This window comes from Diprion similis, chromosome 8 (assembly GCF_021155765.1).
Source record: "Diprion similis isolate iyDipSimi1 chromosome 8, iyDipSimi1.1, whole genome shotgun sequence".
NCBI classification, from domain to species: Eukaryota; Metazoa; Arthropoda; class Insecta; order Hymenoptera; family Diprionidae; genus Diprion; species Diprion similis.
In genome coordinates this window covers 10,564,552-10,577,778 of record NC_060112.1, presented here as the reverse complement: position 1 = coordinate 10,577,778, position 13,227 = coordinate 10,564,552, and the positions used below count along the sequence as shown (strand labels likewise).

At 36.5% G+C, this 13,227-nt stretch overlaps 1 protein-coding gene across 1 annotated transcript; it reads right to left on the bottom strand.

The window, feature by feature from the left end:
- Positions 1–816: 816 nt before the first annotated feature.
- Positions 817–7,910, bottom strand: LOC124409060. The gene is made up of 10 exons (XM_046886454.1): positions 7,682–7,910; positions 6,313–6,448; positions 5,852–5,997; positions 4,326–4,452; positions 3,320–3,431; positions 2,441–2,487; positions 2,099–2,209; positions 1,763–1,906; positions 1,576–1,662; positions 817–976 (listed from the first exon to the last, which is right to left on the bottom strand). The coding sequence occupies exons 1-10, from the start codon at positions 7,908–7,910 to the stop codon at positions 817–819; spliced, it is 1,299 nt and encodes a 432-aa protein (XP_046742410.1).
- Positions 7,911–13,227: the final 5,317 nt, after the last annotated feature.

Genomic DNA, 13,227 nt, shown 5'->3' with positions numbered 1-13,227 from the left:
ATATGTATGTAACTTTTTCCTGTATATTAATTTTAAGTATATACGTAAACTGTATGTATACACATATACGATACAAGTATATGGAAAAGAATGAAGCAAATGAAAAAATATCGCAAAAAAAAAAAAAAAAAAAATTTTATATATTTCCGTTTCACACGGGAATATGTCTTACGTACGTGCCTTGAGCACACAAAAATTGTCTTATATACATAATTGATGTTATGATACTTTGATAATCATTAATTAATTATATGGTAATTTTATTTATATAACTGTTTCGACTCGTTAATTTTTTTACATCCACATTCTCTCACCCTGACCCTTGAAGTTTCGCTCCTGCTCATCCGTTTTACCGAGACACAGTGCTGTAACTTCGGTTGTCAAGCGTAAAGGAAACGCCAAAATGACGGATTAATTTTCAAAGGCATATTTTCATTGATATGATTCGAAATTAATTTGATTTCATGCGAACAAACAAATGCCAAAAAACTTTGATTATGATTTAAATCTGATTTCGTTGTTTTTGTTTCGCTGCATTTTAACGAGAATTACTGCATTCGATCTCTAATGGTCAATTAATCCAAACAATAGTTTTTAGAAAGCCACGATTGAATCGATGCAAACTTCTGCAACTTTATTGTAGATTTGCACATGGATGAAAGGTTTTCCAGTAATATATAATAGCAGACAATGAATCAAGAAAGTTGTTGGAGTTTCGTGTGAAGCACAAAAACCGCAAATAAATTATCTCCGTCGATGTGTGTCTAGTAGAAAGTATTCATTCCAGGTCTCGTGTGATTTCATATCGACGTTGTATCACTTATCAATCAAGTAAGGTCTGTATTTGGCAATCATATGTCGCCTCGAATTCGCTTCGGTTTTCACGCGTTCAATTTCTTTAGCTATTTCGACGAGACTATCTTCTGCTTTTGACGGATCAAACTTCGCCAGATTCGAATCCATGTCATACTTACTCCTTACAAAATCATAATTCATATAGTTTAACCAACTTCACGTTGTCCTACGTTAACTAAAATAATCTGATTGTATTGGTGAAAAAAAGCTAGGACTTTGAAAATGCAGAATTCGCTGACGTAACTATTTTTAGTCCAATAACTCAGCGGGAAAAATTCTAGATTGTTGATTGTGACAGAGTTTAAAATAGTAGCCTTCGTTTACTCTTTTACAAAATTCGGAATCAGAGTTATCGGCTTTTATGTGTCGTGAAATGTAGTTCCAACGACATTACTTCCCGTAACTTATCTTCGTCTTGACACAGTTTCGTTAAGAACGTTGCTACAAATTTCAAAAAATTAAAATTCATTAAAAATCATCGTGACTGTGAGCAGTTATAGCTAGATAGTCGATCGTCGTTTATACCATTTTCAACGCATAATAGCCAATAGTTTCTATTCCTAATTTCGTAGGGATATGAACAGGAGGCTAATTGAACGCAAAAGTATCTAATCTTTCACACGCTTCCACAGTCAATGCTTCAGCACTTTTTTCCCCTGAGTTGGGATGGTGATATGTAAATTTTCACTTTTTTGTGCAATACGGAAGATCGTAATTTACTTAGTCATTTTCGCGGTCCAGTCGTTGCGGTCTACTAGCTCCGAGTTGATCTGCACGTTCGGATTTACCTCTGTTCCCAATTCGATTCTGGAAAAGAAAGGCGCTGAAAGTGTAGCGAGGCAGTTATAATACCAGATCAGTCACGACTTGGTCTCGATCAAACGCGGCCTCAATATTTCCTTATTACCGTATACTCTTCGGCCCGGCAAAGAATTGAAGGTTTATATTTTTCCGGTCGAGTATTCGGAGACTCAGATATTTGTTCATTTTCAGACATATTGGCTTCAGCGGCGCGATCACTTTACGCTCTACCACTTTGCTCGGTTCGTTCCTTGACAAAAAAACGATAATTTGAATTTGGTACATCTTTAAGTTGGTAGAGCAATTTATCATTCATTTTTGGAAGTCTTGAATAAAGTTATAACTCTGCAATTCTAGTAAGGATAAAACGCGTTGCAAGAAACTGTAAAAGAGGTAGCAAAAAACAAAACAGGTGCGGCCAGTTACAACCGGAACAACTCACGTTTCCGACTTTTGATTTGATGCCATGTTTCCGTTTTCACTCAGCTTCCAACAGCTCGTAACCTTAGATGATTTCGATCTCTTTGAACTTTTACTACCGCTGTTAGTTGGTCTGTCAAATATCGAATATGTGAACTCGTATTGGTATGGAAAGCTATTCAAAATTCTAAATGATTTGGCTGATTTATAAGTTTGAATTATTTGCATTTTGAATGACGAATTCATGCAGAAGAATTTGAAGATGTTAAGTTCGACTTTTAGGCTTATGATGCCGTGTGAATTCCGCAAGCCCACTAAAAATAGTATACGAGAATATTTTTCAACTATTGAACAAAGAACTCACTCTTTTACTGAAATCAGTTCCGGTGGCAATCGGAAGGTGGGAGGTTCCTGCAATTTTGTATTTTGACGTATATATGTGTCATCATAAAATTATGAACTGATATGTTTTTTCGTACTACAAAATTATGATTTTCACGAATAAGAAATTCGTTTCAAGATAAATCCTCAGAATCTGCGAGGCTCCGAAAATGAATTGTGTTTACTTTCTTATATGAAAAAGTAGACATTATGAAGTATATCTTGAAATTTTCAAAGTCGCATGAAAATGGGATCACAATAAATCTTTATAAATATTGTACTAACGTATACTTTCTAGGAAGAATCCTTGGGTGTTATCGATGCGAACAACGCCTCGCCGGTAGACAGGCAACTTACGTTACATTCATGGTACTTACTGCGTATAAACTGTAACTTCGGTTGCCTATCTGCCGGTGCAGCGTTATCAGCATCATCGACTCCCAAGTAATTTTCCCGGTACGTTAGAATATATTTAGAAAATTCGAGACGTCTGGAATATTTATACCTATTTAATTATCACCTCGCTCTAAACATTTCAGAATATACTTCAAGACGACTACTTTTTCATACAAGAAAAGAAAAACAATATTTCTTCCCTACATATGCGGGACTAAAAATGTAGAAAAAAGCTGTTTTTCAAATAACACTAGTAAAGATGAGATTCTTTCAGGCACAAAACATGATAACATGTTTAATTTTTCCTACGCCAGAAAGTGGTGAAATTCAGTAGAGAAATCTCAACTTCAAAATGCCAGCCAAGAGTTGGTGGATCGGCTCATATATTCAGGGATTGGAACTTGGGACTTGAACTGCAGCCATCGGGATTCGGTTGAAACAACGCGGTAAGTAAATACGAACAAACCTCGTGTACGAGTTGGTCGATTGGGGGAGTCTGAAAGTTGTTCCAAATCCAAGAGAAGGGAACTTTGGATGGATTTTCGGGGAAAACGCCGCCGTTCTGGTTGTAGCTCAACCTGAAATACCCGGTGCTAACAATTAGAGATTCACTAGGGCACATAATTACAGTTAATAATGAGTACCTCCTTGGCTCGGAGTTGGAAACAATTAAACTTATTTACGGCCTGCAACAATGTTTCCGCCGTGACATTCCGCAATTTATATTGGGAATTTGAAATTATGGAGGTATGCAAGTGCTTAATGCGTTCATCTATCCACGTATAATGCATTCGAGCGAGGTATGCTAATTCTCATTAAAGCCAATTAAGGCTTTTACACTTACAGTACACAATCGTGTCTGCAAAACCGAAATTATATCAATCTCCATAATATTACATATTCATTATGTATTGACATAATTCTAATACTTCTTTATGGAAAAGTCAGTAAAGTTCATTCAATTTTAAAGAACAATCGTCTACTTGTTTTACAATGACTATACTATACGAGTCGTACGAGACAAGTTCTTTCTTTTTTACCTCGTCGGATGGTTGAACAAACCCGATATGAATAATGAATATAATTTACAGCTGTTAAACCAACCCAAAAATTAACTCTAACGATCTATACTGGAGAATTCCGACACGAAGGAAATTCCCTGTTGCTAAACTGAATCGAACAAGCAAAGTGAACTTTTCAGTGAAAAAATAATAGGCCAACGTTAATTGTCTGAAGTTTTCAGTGTAATGTCATCTTAAAATTTGTGTTGAAAATTCAGTGCAGTAAAATTCTGTCCTGTTTTACCAGAATTATTTCAGTTACATACGCAAGTAGATTAGCAACAGTGAGACCTCGATCCATCGCGTTTTTGTTTTACATAATTTGTTGACCCAATTTTACGCTGTAAGTTAAAAGTCTCATTTCGAAACAAATGAGTTAATGAATAACATTGGAGCCTTGCTGATAATTACCGTACTTTGCAGTTCTCATCGTAGACGACGCCGTTGCCCATCGAGTCGAATACCCCCATCAGCCAAGGGGCTCGAATAACCCCCATAAGGTCTCTGCCTCCTTCGGAGTACACCTTGTAGGTCTCGTCTTTAATTATATATGCACAAAGTATTTTCACGTTGAATCTACAAACGATGTACGAGCCTTGTTTCGGGTATAAGGTAGGTGAGTTTATTTGTTCTTGGTACACCGGTTCAACGCACAGCCGAAATAATTGACAAGGAAAGTTTGGCAGGCTACGGATAACGGAGGTGGGCCACGTGTACCCTATTATCCTCGGAGTCGACTTACTACTTTACAAGCGTAGGATCTGTCAAAACGTTTTACAGCAACGTGGGGTAAATGGGATCCCCTGTATATATGAAACTCGCAAAATCTTACGTATCTCAAAATTTCTCAGCCAACTGGGACTCGGAGAATTGATACTAAATTCAAATTTTGTTTGTATAAATGCTATCTGAGGCAATTTTTAATGGTAAAAATTTATACGAATCGTTGGGAGCAGAAGGATTTGCAAAAATTGTGGTAACATTGAGCAACTTTTGCTAAATATTTACCGGATTTTTTCATAGAATTACATTCAAGGTATATGTTTTAAGCCGATAACCTGGGGAATTGCAACCGCTAAATCATTCCAGATAAATCCTTAAATTTCTTTTAATATTCACAGATATTTAAATGCCTTTTGGAGAGTATATTTCCCGAAAAACTCTAAGTAAAATAATTGAACAAGCTTTAATCTCGGTAGTTCAGTTTTTCACATTTTCAATACCTTAAGTGATCGATAAAAAATGATTGAAAACCGATTCTACCCTGCCGTAAATTTTTATCACTTACATGGGATAAAAGTAGGGAATTGCAGGGTGTTTCACCGTATCTCAAGTGAAAGAAAATAATTGCAAACGTTGATTCATTTTTATCATCATGCTTTATGGTATTCCCGAGAGCCCTTGTCTGCTTCAGTTACCGATGGATCGCAGCCGAAGTTAATTGGACTGTGTGCACATAAATCCTTAGTACTGCGCAACAAGATTTCCGCGGCAAATCAATCGGTGTATCGATACGCGTCTTTGGCGGCACTTAGGTACTGATCGGTCTTCGGGTTTATAGATTCCGACTACTTAACCGCCTGGACATTCACCTCACGTTCTCCTATTAGGACGCGTTCGGGATATATATTGACTCACGGGATGATATAACAAGCCCGTTTCCCAAAATTGTATATCGGCCCTTCGGCTCTTTACGAGTGTTGCGGCCGATCGCAAATAACTAGTGCCTTTATCAATATACAGAGTGTTTCGTACTTCGCGGTTGTAAAAATAAGGGAAGAGTGGGAAGAAGCGATAAATTCACCGCCCTATCCAAACTACATTTTCTCTAAGAATTTTACTGCAAACGCAAATGCCAGAGATGTGCGATAATCGAATGGCTTGATATTATAGACGGAACGAGCTATAGGAAAAACAAAAGAAATTGGCTTACTCACGAGTTTCCTCCTTAGAAATGTGTCCCGCAATCGCAATTTTTCCGTCGGGATAGTAAACGTGACCCGTACCGTCCTCGAGGAAGTTGAGAAATACCGTATTTCCGTCAGGATAGTATTGCTTACCGTAGATTCGGTTGTTTTTAAACCTGGGCACGATTCGGACAACTGCTGTTATTTACTTTATTCGGAACAATTTACTGCACATCGTACGGATCAATTTTCCCCCTGCTGCAGAATAGGTTTCGATGTCGTCTAACCAATTCAATATGTTTTTTTTTTTTACAAAATCAGATATTCCGTTACACAAACGACGTATTTTGTAAGGCAATATATATGAAAAATTCTCACCTGCTATCGACTAGAAAATTTTTTTAAACTTGGGACTACCAAGTTTTCAACTATATATCGTTACTATTAATAGAGCCCATGTGATGTGTAAAGTAGTTTTTATTGCGACTTACCAATTCATGCGGGGTTTTGCTGGCTCAGTCTCGAATTCGACAACCCTTCGCATTACCGTATCCTTGGGAAGTATCGTCCAGCCAAGTTCGATGAACAACTTGTTCGACCGGCGATACTCAATTATATTTTCACCATCTGTTGATTAATACAGCTATCACTTAATAGGAATTTTTTAGGCTGTTTGAATGACCGATCGATTTTTTATTCTCTTGTTTTTTCATTTGGTCAATGAAGATTGATTCATTTTTTATAGAGTTTAGTGCGGATGCTTCGAAGAGAATAATTGGGTTTATTTTATAAGCAGGAAAGAAAATATTTCACTAATCACTATAGATAATGGGTTATTAACTTGAGATCGTATTCACTAAATTTTATTACGCCTTTCTTCACTCAAGTATTCGACAAGACTGACGAATAAGAATCAAGTTATTCATTCACACCTGTCGCTCTAGAGACATAAAAGCGTAATATAAACATAAACAGTTTGGGTTCGAAAGATCGTCTTTGTATACAACAGAGATTAGTTTTTGTACAAACACCTCTCTATACGTTACGTATATGAAACCAACAATCATAATATTCCACATAATTCGTTCATGTGGAAGTCTTCTAGCATGAAATTTTGCAAAGTGTTTTAGAAATATATTTTACACATGATTTGGTGACACTTCAAATTGAGTGCTTTGAAATGAACGATTATAGAAGTATTTTTGACAGATTTGGTCGGGTTAGGAATGTAATAAAATTAGTCACTTTGAGAAGAAAATTAGACCATTTATAAATTTGTAAGTACTCCAGATTTCGAGATTTCGAAGAGTCCGAATGACTTCATATGAAATTCTACACAGGCAGGATATGGATTTCAAAATTTTTTTAAGGGGCTTCAAAGGACTGCTTAATGTTTTGAACAATTTCAGATGGCTTCAAAAGAATTTCAAAAGATTTCATTCGACAAAGATTTCGAAAGATTTCACATTATTTCGAAGGGTTTCACAGAATCTCAACAGATTTTTCGAAGAGTTTTTGAATTCGAAATGATTTCAAAGGATTTCACGAGAATTCATGAGATTTCAATGATGACCAACTCCTCGCTTCGGCTGAGATACAATATCTACAAAGTTTCTACGAGTTTCTTTGCACTTCGAAGAAAATTTCGAGAATTTCATTAAAATTTGATTCGTTACTGCTATTGTTCCCTTCATCCTGTGGCGAATGAGGCGTTTGGAGTGCTTATATAACAGATCTGAGTATCCAGAGAGGACGGCGTAAAAATATTTTCACCGCAGTTTTCTCCCTGCGTGACTAATAATACTAGCTTAATGGGCATACGCGAGTGAACGAGGCGTTGTAATATCCCCAAGGAATCACCCTCGCGAGTCCCGTATCCAGATTTCCGTCCTTTCCCTTCTCCCACAGGCCCACGTTTCTCGTCAACATCGCGGCCGTACTTCTCGCGAGTCTTCATATCCGAGAGAATGTTCAATTTCTCATTTTTTTCACACTCGTGATGTACTCGCTTTTTTATGTTTCGAGCTCCGGTAAATTGTAACTGGCAAGATTCCCTTGAGCCCGATTTCGCGACGACTAGCCAAAGCATGCTCTTACGTCAGATTAAAAAATAATAATAATAACAAGAATAAATGGAAATAAAACGATGGAATTGGAATTCCATTTGTTAAAAAAAAAAAAAAATCTCATTATGAAGAAAGAAATTAAAAAGCGCAGCTGGTTCAAGTCGATAAAAAAAGATTTGGATCAAATTATTGTTCCATTCCTTCAATGCCAAAATCGTATTGCTGTGCCAATTTTTATGAATCTATAAACTGCCTTCGTCTACGAATAAATTGTTTATAAATCGTATAACTCAATTTTATCGGTTGTCCAACAACTGTGTTGTACAATAATCAATTGATCAGCTTTGATAGATAACTGATGTCACAAAATTTGTAGATAATTCGTGGGCCATCAAATGAACTATTATTCATAAAAATTAGTAGAGCAGTTGGTTTTGGGTAGCGAAAAAATTAAACGATAACGTAATCACTTAAATTGATTACGAACGAACTTGCTTTCAGTTGAAATTCGCTTACAATTTTTATTCTTTTTTTTTTATGCCAACGAGATATTTCATCAGCGAAATTCAATTGCATCGAATTCAATAACGGTTTTAAAAATTTTGTTAAATCCCGTTCGTGACTTTTCGTTTGCTGTTTACATGTTGCATCCCGATTTCCCAAATTCTGTTCAGCGTAAAATCTATGAATACTTTCCGAACGTACCGGATCCAACTTTGAACCAAAGAGATACTTGCTCTTTGAGAAAACCTGCGATCCTTCGATCACCAGCGCGAGTATTTCACCAATTATTAGTGACTATAATGCGCATTAGACTCACCCTTCGTTATGCCAGACCATCCTTCTTTGGGTCCACCGCTTTTCGAGCCGGTTTGATCACCTGAATCATCAAAGAGATCAATAATTGTTTGTGTCAAATGTGGTGATGCACGTGAGGCTAATCTTACTCGTCAAAGAAAATGAAACGTTTCAAGACCGTAAATTTGGAGATTTGAAAAGTTAATTCGTAGAGTTAAAATAATGTTTATGTCTCGTGGTTGAACAAAAGTTTTGTAACACTAAAATCGGTTATTAGTGTGTTTTACAGAACATTTCTTTTTTCATTTCTAAAACATAGAATATATTGAATTCGTGACGAGGACCAACTTAAGGATGCATCAATAGCTAGGAAATAAGAATTATTGTTTACCATCATTCGCGCAAATTACATTGCTGGATATATTTTAAACGATTTTTCTCTCTCTTCCAAACTTTTGATTCAGAGGTTTCGACCTATTCATCCATAATCTTAGCTACCGTAAAAATTTTAAACCTGAAACAGGTTTCTCAACCCACTTTTCATCAACGAAAAAATGCATTATTCATGCCTGATGCTCTTAGGCGAGTTCAACTATGCATACAAAAAGTAGGGTCGGCCGTTTCATTCGAACCTTTTCGATTGCGAGAGGAGCTCGCAGCGTCATCATCCAGCTCCTGACGGTGCTTGGCGATTTTTCCCTCTGCAAAAATGAGAGAATTCTTTCATAACTTTTTTTTTCCGAGTTATTCGAAGGGTTTCTCACCTCGTCTCTTCCTACCGGATTCCGGACCACCGGGCTTATCCCCGCTTCCGGTTTCGCGATCGCCACTGTCGTCAACGGGATCCCCTTGAGAAAAGACACAGATATGCATAAACTTTTATAGAAGCAATTCCACTTCAAATCGGACGGATTTACAGTGTTTTGACCTCATATTTCTCAAATTCGTGAATTACTATTTATGCTAAAAAATAGATATACGTCAAAAGAAGAAAGAAAGAAACAGACATTTTTAACTTGTTTCAAATATTTTTCTTCCGAAAATGACCGGACACTGAAGATTTTCAAAAACATTTTCACTTGTTTAAGCTTGGTGCAAAAAAATTTTCAATCGATTTAAGAAATACTAGATCACTTGTCCGATTCGACGCGGAATTGTCCATAAGTATGACGACTTATTATGCGGACGGCTAGCAATTCGCCGGTATCACCTTGCCCATCGGATTACTGTAGTCATTCCTACCTTCCTTTTTCGGGTAGGATTTTCCCCGGCGCTTATCCGCCGAGCCGTCACCTTCCGCCCTTTTGCGATCTTGAATTAATATCGATAAGTATCAATTTCAAGTTTGTATGTATTGAATTATACCGGGGATCAGCCGTGGTACCTGACCCTCCTCTGTCGTTTTTCCTCGTCCCTTTCTTGCGACCCTCGAATCGGTGGCTCTCGTCTTCGATGCTCAAATCTGCTTCAACTGCGCCTGATTCAGGGGTATTTTTTTTTTTAATTGAATGGGAAAGGAGAGACGGATAATTGCGTTTGACGCTGAACATTTCAGCGAAAAAGTGTGTATAATTGCGTAACTACAGATCTGTAGTCACGTTTTTTCCATGGAGTTCTGTCACGCGGACAGTGATGAGAAAAATGAAATAACTTTGAATGTACCGAATTTCCACGATCTGCGGACCTAATTCATGGTGAAATTGATCAAGAACGTTTCTATAAGGACTTTTATACTATCGTATAATTTTTTTTCACCGAAGAAATATGTATGTGTCACTGTTAGTTTAAATTATTCAATATCACAGACAGTAAGGTTTGTTGTCAGAACCAAAAAATCAATTTCAGAAAAGTGAAGACACTTTTAGAGAAGATGCTAGAATTTTTCTACAAAATTACGAAAAAATCAACGCATTACATCGCAAGTTTCTGAAGCAAAATAATAAAATATCTTGTAAAATAATCTATTTTCTGTAAAAATTGTCTCCATCAATCCCGATAAAATCAAATCTCTCTGTGCATGAAGAAGAAAACAATAAAAAAAAAAACCACATTCCGTATTTTAGGTGAATTTCTGAAAACAGTCGCACCTTTTTTCCATCCCTTTTTCCGTTTTTTCTTATCTACATCAGACGATTCACCGACGCCTAGTTTCGCGCCATCACTTCGACTGGTTAGACTGTGCCGACGGAGTTCTCGTCCTTTTCTATCTCTGGTTTGGCCGTGTTCAAAACGATCCTTGCTCCTCCGTCTTCCGCCAACCTTCGTCCGACTTTCATCGTCTCGCGATCTGCGACCCCGAGAGCTGCTGTCAACCTCCCGGCGGTGATTTCCGATTCGGAGTGGATCAGACAAGGTTTTTGTTCCGTTTTGACCGCGCTCGTCCTTTCCGCGTAGAATTTTCTCAGCGTTGCCTGAGGACAGGTGACGGGAATTTCTATTTTTATTTTTTTTGGTCGTGTCAATTTAAACTGATTCATGTTTAGCAATTTCCAGATCCAATAATAGGTATCAATAGAATTACATGTGATTTCTAATATTTTTTTCAAGAATCCAAAGTCTTTCACATGCCTTTCACAAGATTTTACAAAATTTTAAAGGATTTCCAAGAATTTGGACAATTTATGAAATGGTCTAGCGAATTTCAAAGATTTCATACCATTTCACAAATTTCACACGATTTCAGAGAATTTTAATTCATGATTTCATAAAACTCCACGGGAATTCAAATTATTCGATAATTTTGAGACAATTTTAGGTAATTTGTGTAATTTCAAAGATTTCAAATATTTTAGATGGCTTATTTTTCTATCGATTATTTTAATTTGAATCGATTCAGAGTCGACCAGACGATATGCATAACTCTAGAACTGGCGACAATTTAATCAGTGAAAACTACCCCGTAACGAATAACCTGCACGTTTCATCACGTTGGGCTGTAGAGTATGGGCTCAGCCAGATCTGAAAGTTTAGATTAATAAATGACTGGAATAACTTTTAGTTCAGAGGATAGAAAAGAGCGGCAGTATAGTCGAACTACCGGGCCGTAAATCTGTCCACACGTGCGGGTGTTCCAGGAGTATGTAACTTAATTATAACTGCTTTCCAGCCTAGCCACTGAGGGAAAAGTTACGGATTTCATACGAGCCAGCTTTTACGAATGGCTCTTAATTACAGGTGTGGACTGAAATTGAACCACCGTTGGACGATAGCGCAATTGTCTCCAGGCTTCTTTACAATACTCAGATTCGTACGATGTGAAGAATAATGATATGAAGAGAGACGGGTGTTCCTTCAAAATAGCAAAATCGAAGTATTTTTAAGTAATACTCGAACGAAGTTTACAGACAAATACGATAAACTTATTAGCACATAAATTTTGGAGATTTTGAGTGCATTAGGTTAGAAAAATTTCTGATAGATGTTCCATTATTATTCCACATCTGAAATTATCGAAAAATTTTCTTCGAAATCAGTCTCCGAAAGCTATGGTTTGTAGAAAATTCGAAAAAAAATTGGAATATTTTGTGCACTGCATATATATATATATATATATATATATATATATATATATATATATATACGAATAGAAATGGGACGATTTCCATTAAATTAATTTCCATGACATTAAGAGGATACGATTTCACAGATTCCGATAAAAATGAAATTCCAATAGATCGCCTGCATTATTTTCAGTGAGAAAATGTATGAAGCTCATAAATCGGAGTTACATCGAAATCAATTTACAGTTATAACAACTGCACGGTACTTGACTATTTTTATTGTTCAAAACTGAATAAAAACATGAAATAAAAACAGAAAAATATAGATCTGGATACAAAATGAAGATGAGTTTTGAAGCTGTAACCGGAAAATCTAACATATTGTAATTATTATTTATTTGGACTGGAGTTCCTACTACTATATTTTTTTATAACTATTACTAAAAGATTCCTGTAACCACGCGAATAAAATTTTTCTCAATATACCTTCACCGTCTTGGCCATCTGCAGGATTCGAACCCAGTTGTCGACTTCTGCATAAATCAGCACATGGGCCGTCAGGTCGACATCTATTTCCACCAACTAAGCCACCCTTGAAGGAGTCTACGATTGAAGCAATGGTATCTTCGTCCTTTATACGATAGAATTAATGCATATGTAGAAAACAAAATGCGTCAACTGACGTTAACGGTTTGGCTAATTTAATTTTGTTTCATAATTTTTGTTCCACTTCTAAAATCACCGTTTTTTTTCCTAATTTTTGTATTACGCGGATTTCAAATAATCGTATTATGAAACGATTGGTGAAATTTTATTAAAGGACTACCACGTTTTTGATCTGTAACGTAGGTATTTTGAAAAAGGAAAAATTAGCCAATAATTTGAAATGGCCCACATGTATATTATTAATTAGGAAGTGAACACAGTCTCACCCATTTGGCAACACCCTTCACTGTGTTCTGCTTCATCCACTGTTTCCACAAAAAGTTCAACTGCCTGGCTTTTTCGCAGCAGAAAACATCCTGCCCGATCAATTCCACAT

Bases quoted from the DNA above. Each gene is read 5' to 3' on its own strand.
- LOC124409060 (XM_046886454.1), bottom strand. From the start codon at position 7,910: ATGCTTTGGCTAGTCGTCGCGAAATCGGGCTCAAGGGAATCTTGCCAG. The intron at 3,432-4,325 runs GTAATTATCAGC...CGGGTATTTCAG, and splicing joins GATGAGAACTGCAAAGTACG to GTTGAGCTACAACCAGAACG. The intron at 1,663-1,762 runs GTAATAAGGAAA...TTTCTTTTCCAG, and splicing joins GCCGGGCCGAAGAGTATACG to AATCGAATTGGGAACAGAGG.